Raw genomic sequence first — 22297 nt, 5'->3', positions numbered from 1 at the left:
GGGGCGGCGGGGACGGCGCGGGAGCGCGGACGGAGGAGCCGGTGAGGGACGGGAGGAGCCGGTGAGGGACGGGAGGGGCCGCCGGGCCCTCACCGACCTCTGCCAGGGAACCCTCACCTGGGGCAAAGCGTCACGGGGCCCGCCCTCACCTGAGCAGAGGTTCAGGGGGCTCAGCTTCATCTGGGGAGAGGCTCAGGGATCTCACCCTCACCTGGGCAGAGGGTCAGGGGTCTCATCTCTGCAAAGGGTCCAGGTTTTCAGCCATGGGTCAGGGGGTCTCACCCTCACCCGAGCAGAGGTTCTGGGGGTCTCACCCTCGCCTGGGCCAAGGGTCAGGTTTGGGGGTTCAGGTTCCGTCAGGTGGAGCAGGAACAGCCGTGAGGGAGCGTGGGGAGGGGGCAGCAGGTCCGACGGAGCCCCAGCGACATGCCAGCTGGGGAGCACCTGAAGGAGCCCCGTCCCAGAGTTAACCAGGCACAGGCAGCAGTCTCTTTCCATTTATACATTTATTTTCTGCCTCCCGGGCTGGTTTTTGTTGTCCTGGGATCCTCCCTGGCTGCACCGGGCTGGGTTAGTAGCAAGAGTTAACCCTGCAGCAAGGCAGGGTTAGCAGTGCCAGGGCTCCAGGAAGGAAACAGCCTCAAGTTACACCAGGGGAGGTTTGATTAGGAGGAAAGATTTCTTCACAGAAAGGGCTGTCAGGCCCTGGCACAGGCTGCCCAGGGCAGTGGTGGAGTCACCACCCCTGGAAATGTTCAAAAGACATGTGGATGTGGCATGTGGGGACACGGTTTAGTGGTGAACATGGTGCTGGTGCTGAGTTAACTGTTGGACTCTGATCCAAAAGGTCATTTCCAACCTTGCTGATTATGTGATTCAGAGACATTCAGAAAATTAACCCTCTCTTACCACCTGATAGTTTGGCTTCCGATTTAAGTCCTTCAGTGTGTTACTGATACAGGCGCGTGTGGAGGAGCCTGTGCCATGCAGGGTGTGTTGGTCAAATGAAGAATTTTGGGGGACGGGAGGCAGGACAGGGGTTACTTCACCCCGTACCCCACGATGTGTGGCTCGATGGGCATCCAGGGCAGTGCCACACTTATGTGTTGTATCTTCAGCTCTGAGAACTTGGCCTCTTCCAGATTCTTCCATAGCTCTCTCGTGAGGCAGCATCCAGCAAAGATGAGTTTCCAAGTCGGGTAACAGACCTGCTGCCAAAAATACTTCCAGCTGGAATGCTCAGCGGCCACGTGCTCCAAGAAATAGAAAGCTCCTCCCTGGGAACAGAGAGTCTTCTTACAGCGGGTGTTGGGGTCACGCCAAGCGGCTCCCACCACCCCCTCTCTTCCCCTTTTCCCTCCTTTTTCCCTCCCCTCTGTCAGTTGGAATTAATGAAAGAAGGAAACATCCAGATATTCGAAATGCCCATTCAAAAAGCACAAAGAATTGACTTATTTGATCCCTCTTTTATTCCAGCAAGAGTTTGTTGTGGTTTTGTTTAAATTAGTTGTTACTATGACTGTTTTTTCCAAAGGAAACGAAGATAAATGTGTAAATCTGCTCCAACCCACCAGTTTTTCACAGAGGGCAGAGTTAGAGGAGATATTGGGAAGAAATTCCTCCCTGGGAGGGTGGGCAGGCCCTGGCACAGGCTGCCCAGAGCAGCTGGGGCTGCCCCTGGATCCCTGGCAGTGTCCAAGGCCAGGCTGGACATTGGGGCTTGGAGCAACCTGGGACAGTGGGAGGTGTCCCTGCCCATGGCAGAGGGTTGGAATGAGATTAAGGTTCCTCCCAACCCAAACCAATCCATGATTCTATGAAAATGCCACTTCAAAGGCTGAAAGTCTGTTGCAAAAATACCCCAACAAACCATCTGGTTTTAATCTGCAGCTCATTAGTAACTGCAAGGGAATTAGGTGCTTAATTAGACTGCTCTGGTCCTACAGGTAGAGCAGCTGCACTTCACAGAGGCTGAAGCAGTTCATTTAAAACAGATCTTTAAGCCTTGATCAGAGCTTCCCAGCCAAGGAAAATCCAGTGAGTGGGGAGGGACAACACCACATTCTGCTTTAAATGATGGGCTGTGATTGCTTCTAGCTTTGTAACTACTTTGAGTTAGCAGTATGTTGCTTTTAGGATTCTAAGCCTAAACCAGTCTGCCCAGTACCCTTTGCAGCACTCAGCCATACAGAGTGTTGTAGAAACCAAGCTGGGTCTGGGTTTTATGCTCAAACCAACTCTTTTCCACTTGTTTTTGTTTTTTTCCCCTCTCCCTGTGGCATGGTGCCTCTGGAGCAGGTGTTAAAGGTAATAACAGGTTTTTTTCCAGGTACTCACCGGCCGGAGCACCCGGAGCACTTCCCTCAGGGTGCTGCTGACGCTGTGCACGGAGCACAGCACCAGGGTGCAAACCACAGCGTCCACGGAGCCGCTGGGCACCTGGTGCAGGTCTTCTCCCGCAGCCACCAGGAACCGCTCGTAGTGGAGGTGCTCGTTCTTCTTCATGTTTCTGGAGAGACTCTCCTGGAAGTGGGGGTTGATGTCGGTGCAAGTGATTTTGCAGCCCGGTGGGTAGAACTGGAAGTTGGTGCCGTTGCCAGTGCCTATCTCCAGCAGCCTCAGCTCCCCTGAGGGGCCTCTGAAATCAGGGAGATTACGGAATAGCTCCTGCTTGTGCTTCTTTGACTTCTTCTCGTGAACTGCACCAATCTTGTCTAAGATGAAAGGAAAAAAGACCTTCCTGCAGAAGGGCTCCCACATGCCCAGGAAGGACAGCAGGTAGATGGGCGAGGCCAGCAGTGCCAGGCAAGCACGGAGCAGGAGGACGCTCGCACCGGCCTCTGGCATTTTCAGCGTGGGCAGAGGATCCACGCAGAGCAGAACTGCTTCTCCTGTGTGTTAGAGCTCGGGGAGCTCAGTCAGAGCTGCCTTCATGTACTCATCGTGTCCTCTCAAAGTACATTCAGCTGCTTGGGTTGCTCTGGTCGACTCTTTTCTGCAGCTGATTTCTAAGTCCGGTCACAGGCGAGGACAGAACAGTGCAGGTGCAGCCAAGCAGTGACCAGAGTGCCCCGGCTGGCAGGGGAGGAGCTGCCGGTTTGTTCCCAAGCCGGGACAAGCTGGGCAGCACAACTCCATTTGTCCCTGGCAAAGTTCTCCAAGTGCCCTCATTGGGTGCTCGGCAGTTCCGAGTACAGTCACGTCTCTTAAAGCAGCCTGTGCTGCCCTGGGAAGCTCAGCCGAGCTCTGGATCTCTGCAGGAGTTTCATTAGGGGTTTGATTAATGTTTCACTTCAAGCAGTTGTTAGGGAGTTGATTTTCCAGCCGCTGTGAGTTGCTGGGTTTGCTCAGCAGCTCCGTGCTCTCTCTGAACAGCAGTTTTAAGTCTTTGCAGTTTGAGGACACCTTAAATCCTCTGGCAGGCGAGAACAGGCTCCCAGTGATCTTCCAGACCTTTGATGGGAATCATGGACAGAGATAAAACGGTTTATTAATTCACTAGTTCTGCAGGCAGCATGTGGAGTTCGGGTTTTTATTTGGGTCGAATCAACACTGGCCACTCCACGAACACATTCTGGAGGACTTTGTCAACTCTGTTGTCACCAGAGTTTTCCAAAGGATTTGGTGGCAGCGTGGATCAGCCATTAACAGGTGACAGCTCTGCTCCAGGTGGCACGAGGATCCAAGGTCCCTAATAACCTTGGAACAGTTCTGCTGGGGGGTGCGTTGGAGTTTTGTTTTCCTGGGAATGCCACCAGTGTGTCTCCTCCTCCCTCTGGTGGCAATAAAGCAAATTAAACCCGGGAGTAATTAGGTGCTTCATTAATGAGCTCTGTTGTTTCTTCATGCCTCCACCTTGTGGCAGCTACAAACAGATTGAACAATGGGAATCACAGAATCGTTTAGGTTGGAAAAGACCTCCAAGATCGAGTCCAGCCTTTAATTGCTGTGTGTTGTGTGTGCGGAGCACAAAATGTGGGCAGTAATGGATTGTTTTCTTACAATCTGGTTGTTTATGCGGTTTTAATTCCTTGCTGCTGTGCTGCAGGGAGTCACGGAAATGGTTAAAGTGGCCAAGAAAAGTGGGGAAGTGTCACTTGGTTGTGCAGGAATTTGTGTTTCCCCTGGGACTGCATCTCTTCTGGGGTCTGGTGGGATCACTGAGGTCCATTAGGAAGTTTTTTGTGGTTTCTTATCCCTAGTCACCCCCCTTGGTGTTGACCAGTTTATTCCTCAAGCTCCTGGCTCAGGGATCCCTCACACAAACTGAACCAAGGCCCCTAGGCCAGGGTGTCCTTGAAGTGTTTCTGGTGCGCAGCTCAGGCAGTCCGGGGGTGTCCTAGTTGGAATCCCAGGGGTGCTCCTGAAATTCACAGGGATGACCGTGGACACAGGGATGATGGCAGTGATGGGCACAGGGATGATGATGACGATGGACACGGGGATGATGATGATGGTAGACACAGGGATGACGATGGACACCAGGATGATGGCAGTGATGGACACAGGGATGACAATGACGGACACTGGGATGATGACGATGACAGTGATGGACACAGGGATAATGATGACGATGATGGACACAGGGATGCTGATGGACACAGGGATGATGGTGATGATGAGGATGGTGATGATGGTGATGGACACAGGGATGCTGGTGGACACAGGGATGATGGCGATGATAGTGATGGACACAGGGATGATGCTGAGGATGGTGATGATGGTGATGGACACAGGGGTGATGATGGACACAGGGATGATGATGATGCCGATGGACACAGGGATGCTGATGATGGTGATGCTGGTGATGGTGATGATGGTGATGGACACAGGGATGCTGATGGACACAGGAATGATGCTGCTGCTGCTAATGATGGTGATGGTGATGATGGTGATGATGATGGACACCGGGATGCCGATGGACACAGGGATGATGGTGATGGTGATGATGGACACCGGGATGCCGATGGACACAGGGATGATGCTGATGATGGTGATGATGATGATGCTGCTGCTGCTGATGGTGATGATGGACACCGGGATGCCGATGGACACAGGGATGATGGTGATGATGATGATGATGGTGATGATGATGATGGTGATGATGGACACAGGGATGCCGATGGACACAGGGATGATGCTGATGATGGTGATGGTGATGATGCTGCTGCTGCTGCTGCTGATGATGATGGTGATGGACACAGGGATGATGGTGATGATGATGATGATGATGGTGATGATGATGATGGACACCGGGATGCCGATGGACACAGGGATGCTGGTGATGATGCTGGTGATGATGATGATGATGATGGACACCGGGATGATGCTGCTGATGATGGTGATGATGGTGATGATGATGATGATGGACACCGGGATGCCGATGGACAAGGCCCGGGGCTTCCCCGCTCCCCCCGCGCCTCTCTCGGTGTCTCTGGAGCGCCCCCCTGCGGCGCGCGCGGGGCGGGCGGGGGCCGGGCCGGGCGGGGGGGGGAGCGCCGGGAGCGCACCAAGATGGCGACACCCGCAGTCCCTCCCGCAGCTCCCCCCGCGCCGCAGTCCGGCAGCGCCGCGCCGGGGCCGCGCTGAGCCCGCCCGACACGGTGAGTCGCAGCCCCCGAGACCCCCGCGGGCTCCACCCGCAGCTCCCCTCGCTTATTGTTCTGTTGGATCCATCCCCCCCGTACCCCTTCGCACACCCCCCCCGGGGGCTCTGCCGCAGAGCGCGGCCCGGAGAGCCCCGGGGACATCGGAGGCGGGTTGTGGGGCGGTGCGGGGGGGAGGGCCTGGGGAGCCCCCAGCCCCAAATCCGCCGCGTGAGGAGGGTCCCGGAGCCTTCCCCCTTCTCAGCCGCCCCACCGGTGGATGCCCGGTCACCCCGCGCCCAGGGAAAGGGATCGGGGGCGCCGGTTCTCTGCCCACTCAGCGCTGCCCTCCGCGCCCCATCCCGAGCCGCGGGGCTCCGGCAGCCGCTGCCCAGGCCCGGGAGGCTCCGTCCGCTGCAGCCCGAGGCCCCCGGCCCTGCGGGGAGTGGGGGGTGGGGGACGGTGCCGGGCCCGGGCTCGGGCTCAGTGTCCCCCAACCGGTCTGGGAAGGGGCAACCCTCTGCACCCACCCTCGACCTGGAGCCCCGTTTGGGCCCCATCCTTCCATCGTTCCATCTATTCCTGCATCCCTCCCTCCATCCCCCCTCCACCCCCGCTCCACCCCACAACCTGGGGGGCCCACGGGACCCTCCTCCTACGCCCCAAATTCGGGTCCGTGCTCTTTGCATTGTAGGAAGGGAGAACCCGAGTTCTCCTCGATGTCCCTTCCCCCTCGGCCCTCGCTGCAGCGCTGCTCTATCCCTCCACCACCCCCTGCTCCCACCGCTCGGCATGCAGAGCCTCCCCTGCCCGGGGAGGGGGGGATCTTGGAGGACAGGGGGTTTTTGGGGAGCGGAGGCGGGCAGGGGGATGCTTGGGGCAGCCTTGGTGTTCCACCAGCTGACCCAGATGTTGGGTCAGCATCGTGGTTGTGTCTCTTCCTTCCCTCTTTCCTTCCGCCACAGATTTTGGGGGGATGGTGAGGGCAGATTTGGTTTATATTATTTTTTCCCTTCCTGCTGGGAGGGAATTGCACATTCACGAGGTTTTTCTATTAAAAATCTGGGTGTCTTCCTCCCCTCCCCCTGCGTTCTGGTGCAAACTGATGCCCAGCTGATGTGGGGGTGGGGACACCGGGAGATGCTCCACGGCAGCGGCTGCGGATGATCCGGGGTGAAGTCGGAAAGTCTGGGAAGGGGAGTGTGTGCAAGGGGCAGCAGCTGGATCCGGACCCTCGGGCCCTGAGCTGAATTTTGGAGGGTGATCCCAGGTGGGGGAGGATCATTCTTGTCCCCTCCGTGCCGTGTCGCAGCGGTCGGCGGGAGCCCCCCGAGGGGCCGCGCAGGTGGGGCGGGTTTCGCGGCTCCGGTTCTGTTTGTGCTGTGTGTGGACGTGTAACCCGGTCCTGGCACACTGCAGCATTGCACCCGCACCGGCAGCCGTGACCGGGACGTCCTCTTTTCACACCGGGAAGATTTAATTGGGAGGAACGGAGGGGCGGGGGGTCCCCGTCCCCCTCCTGCCGGTGCCTTTAGAGGCGGAAAGGGAGGAAAGCGTGACAGTGGTGGTCTTCCCGGGCAGTCCTGCTGTGGAGGGATGGGGCCTGGAAATAGTCCTGTTTTCCTGTGTCGGTGATGGAGGTGCCAGGAAGCTCTGGGGTCGGTTCCTCCAGCGGGGCAGAAGGTGTGGGCAAGGCTGGAGGGGCCCATGGGCCGTTCCCCACCTGCCTGCCCGCAGCCAGAGTCCCCTGTGCCCCTTACTGTCCCCTCGGGCCCATCCTGATCTCGCCGTTCTTCAGGGGCAGGTGCCGTCACATAAAGTTGCTGAAGCTGTTTGGGATCCCTAAATAGCCCTAGGCTTGGGGAGTTGGTGCCTTTTGGAGTAACAAGCCCCTGCACTCTGTTGGGACCTTTCCCTGATGGGTCCATCCTAAGGCCTCCTGGAGCTCCAGTGCTTGGGTTTTCCATCCTTTGTGTGTTTAGAAAGTCCCTGTTCTTCACTTTAGTGTTTTATATAAAATTAACAACATGACCGAAGGGCTACTTGATCATTTAAACACATTTGGGTGCTTCTGCAGTGTTGTTCATCCAGGGTGGAGGACCTGGACCCATCGCAGATAATTTAATCAGTTATATAAGCTTGGATGTATGGCTTAGATGTAGATCATGGTATAGATACTGTACTGCTCAGTGGAACAAGTATAATCCTGTGGCTCTTTGGTGGGAGGAGGTTTCTAATGGGCAGGAGGGCGAGCGATCACGTGCCTCAGGAAATGGAGCATGGCCGTGCCTTCATTCTGTTAAATAAAGCAGAAACAAAGTCAGCATTGAGTGGAAATGAAGGAGCTTCGAAACACAAATCACGCTATCATCTTCCTCCTGTTTGTTGCCGTGTCTGTGCTTGGTGGCGGGGCTGCCTGAGTGTGTTTTTCATTAAAATGACCTGGTATGGGTTTCCATCTCGATGGAGAGTTGCTGTTTTTCAATGGCTGAGTGGTGCTGGCCCCGAGGCCGTGCGGCTCCGTGGGCTCCTGCCATCACATGGTAGCCCTTCGCTATCGATCGCCTTCCCCCGAAGCGGCTGCGACTCCATTGACATCGGCAGATACACTGGGATCAATAATTTATTGTTGAGTTCAGAGCAATGGGCTGGGTTAGAGCAGGAGCAGTAAAACAATGAAACGAGTTGGGAACAAGCACAGGGGGAATAATTTCAGGAACCACAGAGAGGAAACGCGTGCGATGGCTGACACTGGTGATGGTGGGGTGGAGAGCTGGTCATTGTGGGACCGCTGGCCGGAATCCGGTGGGGTTCAGGAATGACTAAGTGCTTGGACTGTCCCCTTTGTGCCTCATTATCCCATTTCTGTGCAGAGGTGGAGAATACAAGTAGGGAAGAAGTGGCTTCCTGCTGCAGGAGTATTACAAAACCTCCCTGACATTAGCTCAGGTTCCAGTCTGGCTTTTAACACTTCAGATGTTCTTCTGTCTTAGGCAAAACTGTCTCCTTTTCAGGAGGGATTTCTTCACAGAAAGAGTGGCCAGGCCTTGGAAGGAGCTGTCCAGAGACTGGTGGAGTCCCTATCCCTGGAGGTGTCCAGAGAATGGCTGGACATGGCACTCAGTGCTCTGGTCTGGGTGGCAAAGTGGGGATCGGTCACATGTTGGACTCGATGAACTTGGAGGGCTTTTCCAGCCTCAGTGATTCTGTCTTGAAGTGCTGTTCCAAAGTTAGAGCCGCTTCTGCCTTCCCTTCCCTCAGCCTTGTCCTGGAACTGTTATTTCTGCCTAATGGAGCACTCCAGCAGATGGGAGATTTTGAGGAGGAGGAGCAGCTCGTGGGGCCTGGGCTGTATCAAAGCTGTGACTTTGCTCCTTCCTGAACAGAGCCATTTCAAAATTCAAAGATCTTGCTACCCTCTGAAAATCCCATGTCATGCTTCTTGTACTTCTGCCCCAGCAGGAAAGTGAGAGGAGTTTATAATGAAGTCTGCTGAGAGCTGATTTGGGGAGGAATGTTTGTTGAGTACTGTGTGACACCTGCTGAACTGTCCAGGTAGTGGTATTAAAGTTACAGGAATAACTATACAGGTTATATATATATATATATATATATATACAGGTGGTCTTAAAGTTGTGGAAATGAGCCCTTCATTGCTGGAGAAGGGAGCAGTGAGTTGTGGAGAGTGAGAAAGTCCCCCCTGAGTCCCCCTTTCTCCAGGCTGAGCCCCCTCAACTGCTCCTCAGTGTGAGATCTGTCACCCAGGTGGGAAAATGCTCTGGAAACATGAGGTTGAATGACAAATGTGGTCATTGCAGTGATGTTTCCAGTGGGAGATGAACTTTTTCTTGTCTCTTGAGTGAAATCAGTTGCAGGACGGTGATGTCAAGACAACCAGGAATAACTGACATTAGCAGAGGGAGATGTTTGGCTGAGCAGATACTCGGGGTGTTTAGGAGGGAAGAAAACAGTGTCGCTCCATAAGGAAACCTGGGTTGTGTTCCAGCACATGGCAGAAATTCCAAGAACCATGTTTTAACAGAGCATTAGAAGGGGGTTATTCATTCTCCCCCCTTTCGTATTTGTCCCTTTTGTACCCAAACCATCTGAGTGCTCCACAAGCAATTAATTCCCCCAAAATTATGGTGTAAAATAACCATTCCCTGACTTCTGTTTGATGGGTCGTGGATGGGCTGAATGAACAGAATGAGGAGTTAAATTTGGGTTAGTGGCTGAACTCTTGCACAAAAGCTATTTTGAACAGTTCTTTGTTCACAAGTTTGAATGTAAAAGGAGGAAGTTGAAGCACTTCAGGTTCTTTAGTTTGTGAACCTCCAACTTCTGTGTGAGTTTGGAGATAAACACGAGTCAGCTTTGAGTAAAGACAGAATACAGAACTGGGGATTAATTAATTAACTGGGATTAACTAGTTCTGATTCTTGTAACTTGCTGAGGGATGTTACTGAAGCCACACAGCTACTGGGAGGGAGTGAGGACCCTGCAGGAATCAGTCTTAGTTGGTCTTTGTTAAAGTATTGTTAAATAATGATATGTTTCTGTGTGGTCAAGTCTTCAAGGCCAGGCTGGACAGGGCTTGGAGCAACCTGCGATGGTGGAAGGTGTCCCTGCCCATGGCAGGGGGTGGAACAGAATCAGCCTTCAGGTCCCTTCAAACCCAAACCATTCAACCTTTCTATGATGCTAGTATTTTTCTGTTGCTGTTGGTTGCTTTTCTCTTTCCTCTGTATATTTCTGTTCATTTTTCTACCTGTAGAGGTGTGTCTGTCCAAGTTCAGGTCTTCCATGGCCGTTTCAAGACCATGAGCACTTCCCTGCCCTGTCCCAAGTCTGCCCTTGGCGTCCACCTTGAGCCAAGCACCCAGGGAACTTCCACAAGGTTTTACATAGGGTGGGGAAACACCCAGCATCAAGCAGTTAAGTGCTGCTTGGGAATGGAAATACTTCCTTTTTCTTCCACTTTATAGCATCAAATGTGCCATGAGAGCTTTCCTGAAGGAAAGGTCCCTCCTTCGCTGCTGCTGCTCACATCGCTGCCCCTTCTCATGGGTAAAACTGGCCTGTTCTAGACACAGGATTCACTGCACAGGGGAATTGGAGGCTGAAGGCTGCTTCCAGCCGTGGACTTCCCCATGGATGGATATTTTGGGTTTGCTTGAAGCTTTTTAGACTCTCCTGCAGCAGGATTTTAGGGAGCTGTTCATCTACGCCGTGTTTTCCTTCCTGCCTCAACCCTCACGTTGGAACCGAGAGCCACGTGTGTCCATGTGGGTTATGTAAAAATTCACACAGAAGGTCTCTCTCTCTCAAAGACACACTGTGAATGGCTGAGTCTTGGTAATTAATACAGGAAGAAATGTATTAAAGCAAGGAAATTGCCTCAAAAGTGTTTTTTAATTTATTTTGACGATCAGCTTGAATAATTTATTGGAATATTTCATAATGTACCAGTAAATGGACTGCTGGGAACATTTAGAAAAAATATTTAAGTCTTAGCAACTGGGCACCTCAGTGCAGCAGTTTCTGGTGGAAAATCTTTGGCATTTGAACAATGTGTGTGTTGTGTGCACCCAAATCCAAGATCCCAGGACGAATTCCTGGCTCCCTGGCAGCGGCTGGGAGCAGCAGTGCAGTGTCATTCCCAGCGCAGGTACCCATGGATCCCTAACCCACTCACCCTCTTCTGCAGCTCACCTGGATGCTGAGTCTCTGTCAGTGCTGGTCTCACAGCGTGGTGTTATTCCCAGTGGGGTTTTCCGTGGATAACCCTCTTCCCTAATTCACCCGGACACCGAGCCTGCGCCACGATTTTCAGAACGTTCCTCTTGCTGGAGGTTGAAAACCATGATGTGGGAAGGGCCGAAATAAATCCTAGCATGTATCCATATCAGTTCCTCATATCCCAGCAGGGCCGTTCCTGGTTGGAAAATAACATTTACAAGGTTTTTAGTTTGCAGAAGCTTTGCCAGGCAGAGCAGCCCAGGCAGTGCCAGGCCAGCCCAGCTGTGGAAGTGTCTTCCTTGATGAAGGTGAGGTTGAGCCACACCACTTATTTTGTCCATTACCTCAATGTGGGATAGTTTATTGGGAAAACAAGTGAAGTCAGGACAGGCAAGAACACCCCAAGGACTGAGACCCTCAGGTCACTCTAATGTGTTGCTAGTACACAAGAAACAGCCCTGGATGTAATTCCAGAATGCCCAAACATGGAGAAACTGCTGCCATGTGCAGCTGTGAACCAGATTTGGGGAATGGTGTTGGTTTGTTGGGTTTGGTTTTGTTTTTTCCCTTTAAATGGCCAATCAGTTGAGTCGGTGCCTCCAGTTGTGGGTTGTGTAATTGTGCACAAATTCCTTCATGCCTTCAATTTTTCTCTTTTTTATGCTGTGTCCCTGAGCTACTTTGGTTTCTAAATTCGGGCCTTACATATTTATCTGTGCCATTCAATTAGACCACATCCCCAATGCTGCTCTATAGTTTCACAGTATGTGAGAAATTTGGTAATTAAATGCATGCAAATGCTGCAAGAATAGAATAAATTAATTTTCCTTAATATCAGCAGGCCATTTGGTGATGTCTCAGAGATAATGTGACCAAGATACTGGCTCTTCTCTCCCCTTTTCGCCATCTTTTTGGAGTCTTTACTATTATTACTCTAGAAATACCCAGTCAGGTTTATAGGAAGAGAATCCCAGCCCTGCTGCACTCTGGAATTACATAAGGAGAGAGATCTTTACTCCAGGCTTTTTGGCTCTCCAAATAAAACCTGAGCTGGAAACAGCATTTAAGCCCAGCTTCAGATTTATGTGTGGATCAGAGGGTGTAAAAGGTTGTGTCACAGCAGTTGCCAGGGATAACCTGAGATCCCTCAGAATACTTTGCACTGCGTGTTCCAGCTCTGGAAATGCTGTGTTGAAGGCTGGCATCTCCAGGTATTCGTACCAAGGACTCGGTTCTTACTCGGTGTTTGTTCCTGCAGCCCTCTGCACTCCGGAGAGTTGTGGTTCTCCGTTCCAGTGATGGCTCCGGCTTCCCTGAACTCCTCCCACGTGAATACAGCACAATCCTCATGGCCTGGGCAGGCTGTGGGTGCCTGACCTCGTGCTGAGACAGCTGAATTTTAACAATTTGGCTCTATGTCATAGTTTCCAAGGAATCTGAAAGTCATTCTTTTCAGAGATTCCAGATCTTTAATATTTATTTGGGTGCTGTGTTTGTGTTGCCTTAAAAGATGTGACCTTACTGGTTATCCTCCTCCTTGCTTGAGGGACCTTATCCCAAGTGGCTTTGGGATTCCTTTTGTGCCGTATCCTCATGGTTTTTATGCCTTTCCTCTTGGATTTTGGGTCCCTCCCCGAGCACCGTGTCGGGGCTGGGTTCTCTTCCAGCCTGCAGCACTGCAGTGCTGTTGCATCAGTGCAGGGTTTCTGTCATCCCTCTCCTCCCTTGGCCTCCTCCCGGAGTGAGAACAGCCTGACGAGGTACCAGCAGCTCAGAAATGCATCGTATCGCTGCTGCTGGTTCTGGAGCGAGAGCTGGCACGAGGAGCAGAGCTGCAGAGCGTTTGTGGGCGGCTGCGTTCGGGGGAATGAACTTCCTCACAGCTCTGCTTGTCATGGGAGTGGGTGGAGGAGCTCAAGGGGCTCCATGGAGGGATGGGGCAAACCCTGCCTGAGGTCTGGGCTCCTTGGAGGCTGGAAGCTCTGGGAGCTTGTCCTCACCTGTGCCCTGCACCCTTCCCTTTTTTTTTGTCATTTATGTTGTATGTGATGCAAACAAAACCCTGTGTCTAACCCAAATATCAGAGAAGTTTAACTTTCAGAAATTGCTGTTGTGCTTGATGGAAGTATTTTTAAATTATTTCATTTTTATGGCCTCAAATGAATAGAAACCCTGATAATTGATAGAATCATGGAAGGGTTTGGGTTGAGAGGGACCTTAAAGATTGTCCAGTTCCACCCCCTGCTGTGGGCAGGGACACCTTCCCCTGTCCCGGGTCGCTCCAAGCCCCAGTGTCCAACCTGGCCTTGGAAAATTCCAGGGATCCAGGGGCAGCCCCAGCTGCTCTGGGCACCCTGTGCCAGGGCCTCCCCACCCTCCTAGGGAGGAATTTCTTTATATAATTCTGTATCTGTAAAATGAAAGGGTGAGATCTGACTTCCTGTCGCAGAGCTGTGATATGCTCCGGAGCAGGAGAGGCAGGCAAGCCTAGTGAGGGCTTGGTCCTACCAAAAGAGCATTCAGAATTCTCCTCAGACACTTGTTCAGTGCTGGAGTCATTAATGGAACTTCTCATAGCTGCAGGAACGCCTGATAGGGCACCAAGGAGCGTTTTTTGGGAATGCTCAGCATACTCAGCTCACGTTGGTGCTGGTGCTGTCATAAACCCAGCCCTGAGTTACTCCTGTGTGTGTACCAGGGAATGCTTTGCTGAACACCTTGTCAGCAGAGTGAGGAATGTGCTGGTACCCAGGCCTGTCTGGACCAGGCTGAACACCTGGTCCAACTTGAGCTGGCTTGGAATTTTGTCTAAAAATCGGTTTGGCTGAGAGCGGTGACTGGTCAAACTGTTTTTGCAGGAAAACAGCGGCTTTGAGGATGAAGTTGCTTTTCAGGATGTTTTTTATAGAGTAGTTTGTGTTCAGGAGGGCCCAAGTCGGGGTGGCCACCAGTGGGGCTGGGGGAGATCCAACAAACTGCTTCCTGCCCGTGCTGTAGAACTCACTGAAGTGGCACTGGGGCAGTGACAGGTGGGTTCAGCTGTGTCCAGCCTTGGCGTGCACATGCCTGGAGCTTGTTTTGGGAACGAGCCAGCAGCTCTGTTCCTCGCTCCGTGGGGGCTTTGGAGAGCAGGGTCACCTGTGGCTCTGCAGTGCTCTGTCCGTGTGTTTCTGACGTTGTGCCTGTGCTTGCTCCCCGCAGAGCTGACCTGCCCGGGGTGCAACATCGCTAAAGAAGCTGCTGCAGGATGAAAAGATGGCAGCGCGGCTGCTCGCACCACCAGGCCCCGAGAGTTTTAAGCCCTTCACTCCGGAGTCTCTGGCCAACATCGAGAAACACATCGCGGAGCTGAAGAAGAAGCAGCGCTCGAAGCAGGACAGCAGCCACCGGGATGACGATGAAGACAGCAAACCAAAACCAAACAGTGACCTTGAGGCGGGGAAGAATTTGCCTTTCATCTACGGGGACATCCCTAAAGGGCTGGTTGCTGTGCCACTGGAGGACTTTGACCCTTATTATATGACCCAGAAAGTGAGTCTGCAAGAAAGGAGTTGCTAAAGCGCCTTTTTCTTGGGAAATTTCAGGTTTGGGTATGGTTTAAACAGAAGACAAAGAAAGAGTCTTGGATGGGCTGGTTTGGTTGGTTTGCTTTCTTATGTATTTTTCTGTGAGGTTTAATAGAGATGGTATGATCAGTCTTTAAGGATGGAGTTAGGAGAACAAGCTCTGGAAACTAAAAATAGTCCAAGTTGTGCTAATGTGCCAATTTTAACCATCAGGGCAATAAGAAGAATTTAATTGAGGGGTAACAGTGAGGATTTCAGTGTGTAGTTCATCACTTCCATGGAATTCAGCCTGAAGTTGATGGCTGTGAAACACTGGGACACAGAATCACAGCAAAAAAGGAGATTCATTAACTCGCTGTCATCTTAATTTTTATTTGTCTGGAGCTAAGGTGATGTGGCAGGAGGCATTTGTGGGTGCTGAGGTGTTTGGAGAAATGGTGTTGTGAGGGGAGCGGGGAGTTGGCAAACTGTGCTGGGGATGGAGGGGAGGGATCCACTGGTGATGGAACGAGGAGCATGGTCACTGATTTTTGTAGAAGGCTAAAACTGAGGTTCTTTACTGTTTAATTTCATTGCTTTCTTTGATACAAGTTTGGCTGAGCCAGCTGAGCCAGTCACCATCTCAACTGAGGCTCAGCTGTGCCACTGGGGGAGCTGCAGATTGAGCTGTGTGGGTGACAGGAGCTGGGATGTGGCTGTTCAGAACTCAGGCAGAATTGGCTGCATGTGAAATCCGTGCCATGGGTGACCAGTGGTTGATGAGTTTTTATTGGGGCAGACATTTGTGCCGTGCTCAGAAGTGACTCTGTGACTGGCAGGGCATCACTCACACGGAATCAGCTGAATTTGGGGAATGATGTGTGTCACTGACCCTTCTCTGCTGCGTTTACACTGGTTCATGGTTGTTTCTTGTGCCAGGGGTGCTGAGGCAGGTACTGGCTCAGAACAGGGCTGTGAAATTTGGGGATCTGTGTGTGTTGCATCGTGGTGCCCAGCTGATGTGGTCCTTCAGGGGATGCCTTACCAGGAGCTGCTGTAGGAAGAAGGCAGCTCGGTGATCTTCAGGAGTACTTGTTATTTATTAAACAAATATTTTCTCTTTATTAAACCAATCTGATTTTGGGGAGAGCAGGTCATGGAATTATGGGATGGTTTGGGTTGGGAGGGACTTTAAAGATCATCCAGTGCCACCCCTGCCATGGGCCTGGACACCTTCCACTGTCCCAGGTTGCTCCAAGCCCCAATGTCCAGCCTGGCTTTGGACACTTCCAGGGATCCAGGGGCATCTGCAGCTTCTCTGGGCACCCTGTGCCAGGGCCTGCCCACCCTCACAAGAGAACTCCCAAGGTCTCTTGACCCCTTGCACCCTCCACAGAGGTGTTAGGAAGTGTCACTGCAATCCTGTTGGGAGAGTTTTGAAGCCTCTTTGTGTCTGTGTAGTTGAAGGGGTGGTGTCTGGGGGAGAATTGGGCTGGCCACTGCTTTTCCTGGCTAAAGTAGGTGAGCGCTGCTGAAGGGCCAGTGGGCCGTGCACTGGAGCACTGGGCAGAGCTCCGTGGTTCTCAGCATTCCACCACAAACAGGAGGCAGAGGGAACCCCGTTATCCCTCCTGCTTCATCCATCTCCATATTTGCCTCCCAACACAACGCTATTAATAAACCTTTCCTTTTTAGAGGAAAAAATAAGCTGCATTCCCCTCTCTGAAGGCATCTGTCACATCTCTGGAAGCGCCGTGTGTTCCTTGTGGAGTCCCTGCCTGCTTGGCGGGCCCAGATGGAGGGAAGGTTCTGGAGATGGGAGGCAAACCCACCCAGCCCTGCTGCCCTCGTACGTGCTCCAGCAGGGCCTGGCTCTTCCACAGACGCTGCATTCACTGCTCTCTTCCTGCTGTGTCCATCTCAGTGTGGCAATGCCTTAGGAGCTCCTTGCTGCTTCCAACATTCAGTGACTTTCCACAAAGAATTTTTTTTAAAGCCATTAAAAAAGGCCTTTCTCTGAATCATCAGGAATTGCGAATCTGCTTGAATCATGGGAAGTTTTCCAAGATTTTTTTTTTTTTTCCCTTCTCCAGAAGGCTTTGCATCACAGGTCTTTGCTGTTGCAGCGTGCACAGGGACGAATCAGCTGGTTGCTTTTCCCTGCAAGAGGACACAGTGATCTTGGTTTGTCTAAGGAAACTGAAACTGCATTTTAACAGAGCAGCTGAACCTCCCAGCACCTGTAAACTGATACTTAAAGGAGAAACAGTGTGACCTGGAAACAGAACCGTGGCAAAGGGAGTCACAAGTCCTGGGTCCGTAGCCCAGCAATGGTTTTGTCCAAGGTGCTGCTCTTTTGTCTGCTCAGTTTCATTTTGCAAAGTGAAGAGTCACAGAATTCCAGAATCCCAGAATCCTTGAGGTTGGAAAAGACCTCCAGGATCAAGTTCAGCCTGTAACTGGTCCCCACCTTGTCACCAGCCCAGAGCCCTGAGTGCCACTTCCAGTCCAGCATGGAGTGACACCTCCAGGGATGGCAACTCCAGACCTCCCTGGGCAGCCCCTGCCAATGCCTGACCACCCTTTCCAAGGAGAAATTCCTCCCAGTGTCCCACCTGACCCTCCCCTGGCACAGCTTGAGGCCGTTTCCTCTGATCCTGTCCCTGTTCCCTGGGAGCAGGGTGTTGTGGAGAGGGAGAAGGTCCCCCCGGAGCCTCCTTTTCTCCAGGCTGAGCCCCCCCAGCTCCCTCAGTCACTCCTCGTGCTCCAGGTTCCCAGCTCTGGACACATTCTAACCCCTCAGGGTCTTGAAGTGAGGGGTAAGTCATGACTCAGGAGAATCTGGACTCCCTTTGCTCACAGGTAGCAGGTTTGGGAGCCGCTTTAGCTCCTTTTTGTCTCCGTGTAAGGACCAGAAAGAATTTTTTCATGATTCCTTCTTTTACAACTTGTAGTGGCCTTCCAGTTCCTGGCCTGAAGCACAGGGTAGGAGCAATACTTCCCAATTTTTATTATGGAAACCCAAAACATTTCAATTAAATTATCCATAAGGCATTCCTTGTTCACGTGTGCAAACAAAATTTGGGAAAACTCCCTGTGTGAGCAGCCCCAGCAAGGGGAGCAGAGCAGCCTCATGGCCTTATCTCCTTCAGTGTTCATTAAGCAAGACATCAGGACTGTCCTCCTCTTCCATTCCTACAGCCTTGTCAGGATTTCCATTTTTTAATGATTTTCCATCTTCTTCACCTCTCTTTCCTTCTGATCCATCTGTGGCCCAGCCCATCCCTCCTACTAAGCAGCTCCTCACCCTGTTCTTTCCCACTGAACACGATGTTGGCTGGGCTGTGGCCATTTTCCTCAGGCACCTTCCATTTCCCTCGCTGGGAGTCTCATCCTTGCTGCAGAATGAGGTGAAGGTGCTCCTGCTTCTGCCAAGGCTCCACTTAGGAGGCAGCAGAAGGTCCCTGGATATTCTATGAGCTGAGACTGTAGATCTCAGTGGTGGATGGATTTCAGTGGAAAAGGGAGGACTGTCCATACAGCGGTGAGATCTGAGGCTGGGGTGGGCAGTCCGAGGTCACCTATGGCTGCCAGAGGAGCACCTGAGGATCTCTCCAGAGCCTTTGTGCCAAGGGAGTGACTTGCAGCTTTGTCAAGTCACATGCCAAGTTTGGAAATGGGCCCTCTGGGTCCGGAATGTCACCTTGGCCCAGGAAAATCACAGGGATGTGAGGGACCAGCTGCGGGAGGCACGTCTGGCTCTGGAATGTGCCTCGGGAGCCTTCGCCTGTGATGTCTGCAGGGAGAGGTGGTGACTCTGCAAGGTCACGGCACCATTCACGGGCTTGCATTTCAGTGAAGTCACCAAAACAGAGGAAAGAGTCGGAACCATCTCAAGAATCAGCTTTTTATTCTTATTTCTAGAGTCTCATTGCCTTTTCCAGGTCTTGAGTGCTTAATGGTGTTTTTTCTTCTACTCCATCTCCCCAGTTGGCTTCAAAGGAGCAGGAAAAGTGAGTGTGAAAGGAAAAGAGTGAAGAAAGGAGATTGGATTCCCTGGCAGGCGTTGTCCCCAGCCCTCTCCAGGTGCTGGAGGGAAGGCAGAGTGTGCTGGAGCTGTTGGCTGTTCGTGCTGTGGATTCAGGCACGCAGGGCTGGGATCGGGGAACGCCAAGTTCCTGGTCCGTGGCCTGGGAGGTGAGGGAATCTCTGCTCCCATCCCTGAATAACTTCAGCCCACTCGTGGTGGGGGAAGGGTGGAGAATCATTTCTGGCCCAGAGGCAGAGTGGATTTCCTTGCACAGGCAGGTTGTGGGGTCATTAAAACTTAAAAATCGGGATCAGTTTCTTAATGTTCCATGTTGAAGCGCCTATTCTTTGTAAAGATATCTTTCAGGAATGTTTTATTTGATAAATTAAAAAAAATACGGATTTTTCTACTGTTGGATGTAAAACGAGAGGTTAAGGCAAGAGCAGAACATGGCTGATACTTTTTCCCCCACAAGCTTTTCAGTGGTGAAGAATAACTTACTAAGAAAGAGTAAATATGTCCCCTTTTGGGGGAAATGGGAAAACAGATATTAAATAATGGTATTTCTGTGTTAGAAAGTGTGACTCTGTGAGCCAGAGCAGACTTGAAAAATATTTTGCATTGGTGTTTAATTCTGTGTAAGGTTGGAAGGAACCTTAAAGCCCATCCTGTACCACCCCTTCCAGGGCAGGGACACCTCTCACTGCCCCAGGCTGCTCCAAGCCCCAGTGTCCAGCCTGGCCTTGGACACTTCCAGGGATCCAGGGGCACCCACAGCTGCTCTGGGCACCCTGTGCCAGGGCCTGCCCACCCTCCCAGGGAGGAATTCTTTCCCAATATCCCCTCTAACCCTGCCCTCTGGCAGTTTGAAGCCATTGCCCCTTGTCCTGGCACTCCAGGCCCATGTAAAAGGTCTCTCTCCATCTTTCCTGCAGCTCCTTCAGGCACTGGATGGCCACAATTAGATGCCCCAAAGCTTCTCTTCTCCAGCCTGGAGGCAGCTCTGCAGGTGGGGTCTCACCTGAGCAGGACAAAGGGGCCTCAGCCCAGGCTCGGGGGGTTCCTGGGGCACGTCCAGCTCTCCCCCACCAGCACCTAAACCCCTTCTCCCCAGGGCTGCTCTCAGGACTGATTGTGCCTATAATTCTTCAGTCCTCAGGGTGCCCGAGTTTCCTGTAAATTCATTTTCCAGCAGCCCCAGTGCCTGGCTCAGGGTGTCTCCAGGAAGTCGTCGCTCTCCCCTGCTCAGCATCGAGCGTCAGGGCCGTCATCGTGTTACTGCTGCAGGAATCTGCTTCCATATGTTCTGAGGCTGTTCCTAAAGCTGTTTTCTTCTGAAATCTCCTGCCCACTCCCCCTCACTCCTCAGCCATTACAGAACTGCTCAGTGGAAAACCTGCAGGAAGCAGGAATGTTTTAAATCTTCCTGGAGCTGGAATGATTCTTGCCATCCCTCAAGCGGTTCTGTTGCGCTCTCAAGCGCAGTCGTCATTTTGCTGATTGATTTAGAGAATTTATCTTTTGGGAGCTTCTTTCTTTTTATGAGACCTATTTCCAAGGTTTTGGTGGGTCCTGATGACTTGAAGGAAACTGAAGTGGATGGAGTTTTTTTCACAGCTCTAACAACAAACAGGGACTTTGGGAAGTCCAGCCAGACACAAGCATCTCTTAAACTGACTGCAAAATGCCTTTTTCCAGGTATCACCTTCCTCTGAGTTTGGAGCTTTGCTTCAGCACATCTTAAAAACTCTTAAGGATGTTCTTGGCCCAGATCCAGGAAATGTTTTAAGAGCTTGCAGCCATTTTGAAATGGAGTTTTGATATGTCAGCAGCAGAACGGAGAACTAAGAGAGGGTTTAAATTGCCAAACACTTCTTGGGCTTTTGGGCTTTTCTTTCTACTTATGAGACCAAGTGGAGGTTTACTCAGGATTTTACAGGATACACAGGGGAATGGTGGATCTCGGAACTGTCAAAATCGATGAGCAGACTGGAACTATTGACACCTTCTTGGTGTGAGGGCTGTGCTGAAAGGCCCAGGGATGATGGGCTTTACAGGCAGGAAGAATTCAACAAGTTTTATGGTCTAAAAGGAGAAATCTGGGCAGGCCACAGAGAGAAAACAAGGAACTGCCTTAGGTACAGTCACATAAGAGGACCGTGGAGTTCGTGTTTGGTGGGCAGTGGGATGAAGGCTTAGATTTCCTCATGGAAAGGGTGGTCAGACGTTGGAAGGGGCTGCCCGGGGAGGTGCTGGAGTCGCTATCCCAGCGGTGTCCACGGTGCCATGGACGTGGCGCTCAGCGCTCTGGCCTGGGTGACTGGTCACAAGTTGGACTCGATGGTCCTGGAGGTCTTTTCCAACCTCAGGGATCCTGGGATTCTGTGCTATTACAGCAGGCAACGACTTCTGAGTCAGTCCTTGGGAAAGGGCGGCTGCAGGGGGGTGTTGTGTGTGTGACCCCTGTGTGTGACCCCTGCCATGTGCCGAGACAGAGGGCCCGGCCCTCACCTGGGGCTGTTTCCATCCACCCACCCCGGCTGAGTTTAGCTGCCCGGAGTTTTGGGTTGCTCTGCCTCCGTGGAGCCACACCCGTGTCCCTGTGTCTCCAGGTGAAGGGTGGTTGCACTCCTGGCTTGCTGGCTTTGGCTGAACGAGCCACAGGCTCCTGCACAGGGATTTTTCCTGTGGGAGATGGAGACACAGCGAAACTGAGCCACCTCTCGGAAGTGCTGAGCGGGGTTTGGGAAATTCCTGTCTTCTTCCAGCTCACCTTGTCCCACATAATGTTCATCACGGTCGTGTTGGAGGTTTCATTGCTCAAAAAGTGTGGGAGAGTTGGGAGATCCGTGTCGAGCTGGGGACACAGCTGGAGCCCGTGAGAATCCTGGTGGGATGAGTGTCTTGCTCCAGAGCAAAACGAGATTTAAAAAGGAAGGGGATGCGAGTCCTGGAAAGTTTGTGGTGTCAGGGAAGGGGAGAGAGCTGATTCCTAGAATTGGGTGTCCCCTGAGCACTCCGTAATGGCAGTTTTGCAAAACTTTGGGCCTTTTAGAAGGTTGTTCCATGCCAAGGTGATCTGGTCATTAATTCTTGATGCTGCAATTTAGGAGCTGTCCAGGGTTGTCTTTAAAGTGCTTTTGGTGGGGATGCATTAGTGGTTCTGCTAACGAACCCTCCTCTCTCGGTGCTGAACCACAATCTGATTTTGATTTCCTTTGCAAATAATTTACTGCTCAATGGTCTAATTTAGCCAAATGAGCTCAAATACGTTGTTTCATTGACGAGGATGGAAATGACAAATTTCCTAAGAGTGAGTCTCCTGGGGAAGCCTTTGTTGGCAGAGAGCCCTCGTGGATTCCCTTGGGTTGGGCTCTGTGAGCTCGGGGCTGTGCCAG

At 52.1% G+C, this 22297-nt stretch overlaps 2 protein-coding genes across 5 annotated transcripts in view; one reads left to right on the top strand and one right to left on the bottom strand.

Annotated features, from left to right (window-relative positions):
- Positions 1-487: 487 nt before the first annotated feature.
- Positions 488-3108, bottom strand: LOC309583416 (thiol S-methyltransferase TMT1A-like). The gene is made up of 2 exons (XM_082299078.1): positions 2338-3108; positions 488-1277 (listed from the first exon to the last, which is right to left on the bottom strand). The coding sequence occupies exons 1-2, from the start codon at positions 2845-2847 to the stop codon at positions 1041-1043; spliced, it is 747 nt and encodes a 248-aa protein (XP_082155204.1). The 5' UTR covers positions 2848-3108; the 3' UTR covers positions 488-1040.
- A 2375-nt stretch (positions 3109-5483) lies between these two features.
- SCN8A (sodium voltage-gated channel alpha subunit 8) overlaps positions 5484-22297 on the top strand; it is a 53420-nt gene continuing 36606 nt past the window's right edge. For 3 of the 4 annotated variants that reach the window (XM_082299025.1, XM_082299026.1, XM_082299024.1), the window contains exons 1-2: positions 5484-5603; positions 14526-14855. In XM_082299025.1, the coding sequence (XP_082155151.1) occupies positions 14580-14855 (276 nt within the window). In that variant the 5' untranslated portion in view covers positions 5484-5603; positions 14526-14579. Of the gene's footprint in view, positions 5604-14525; positions 14856-22297 lie in introns of those variants that run through there. The other variant, XM_082299027.1, reaches the window with a different exon arrangement.

This window comes from Coloeus monedula (genome assembly GCF_965178545.1).
Source record: "Coloeus monedula genome assembly, chromosome: 30".
NCBI lineage: Eukaryota > Metazoa > Chordata > Aves > Passeriformes > Corvidae > Coloeus > Coloeus monedula.
This window is presented reverse-complemented; position numbering and strand designations above follow the sequence as displayed.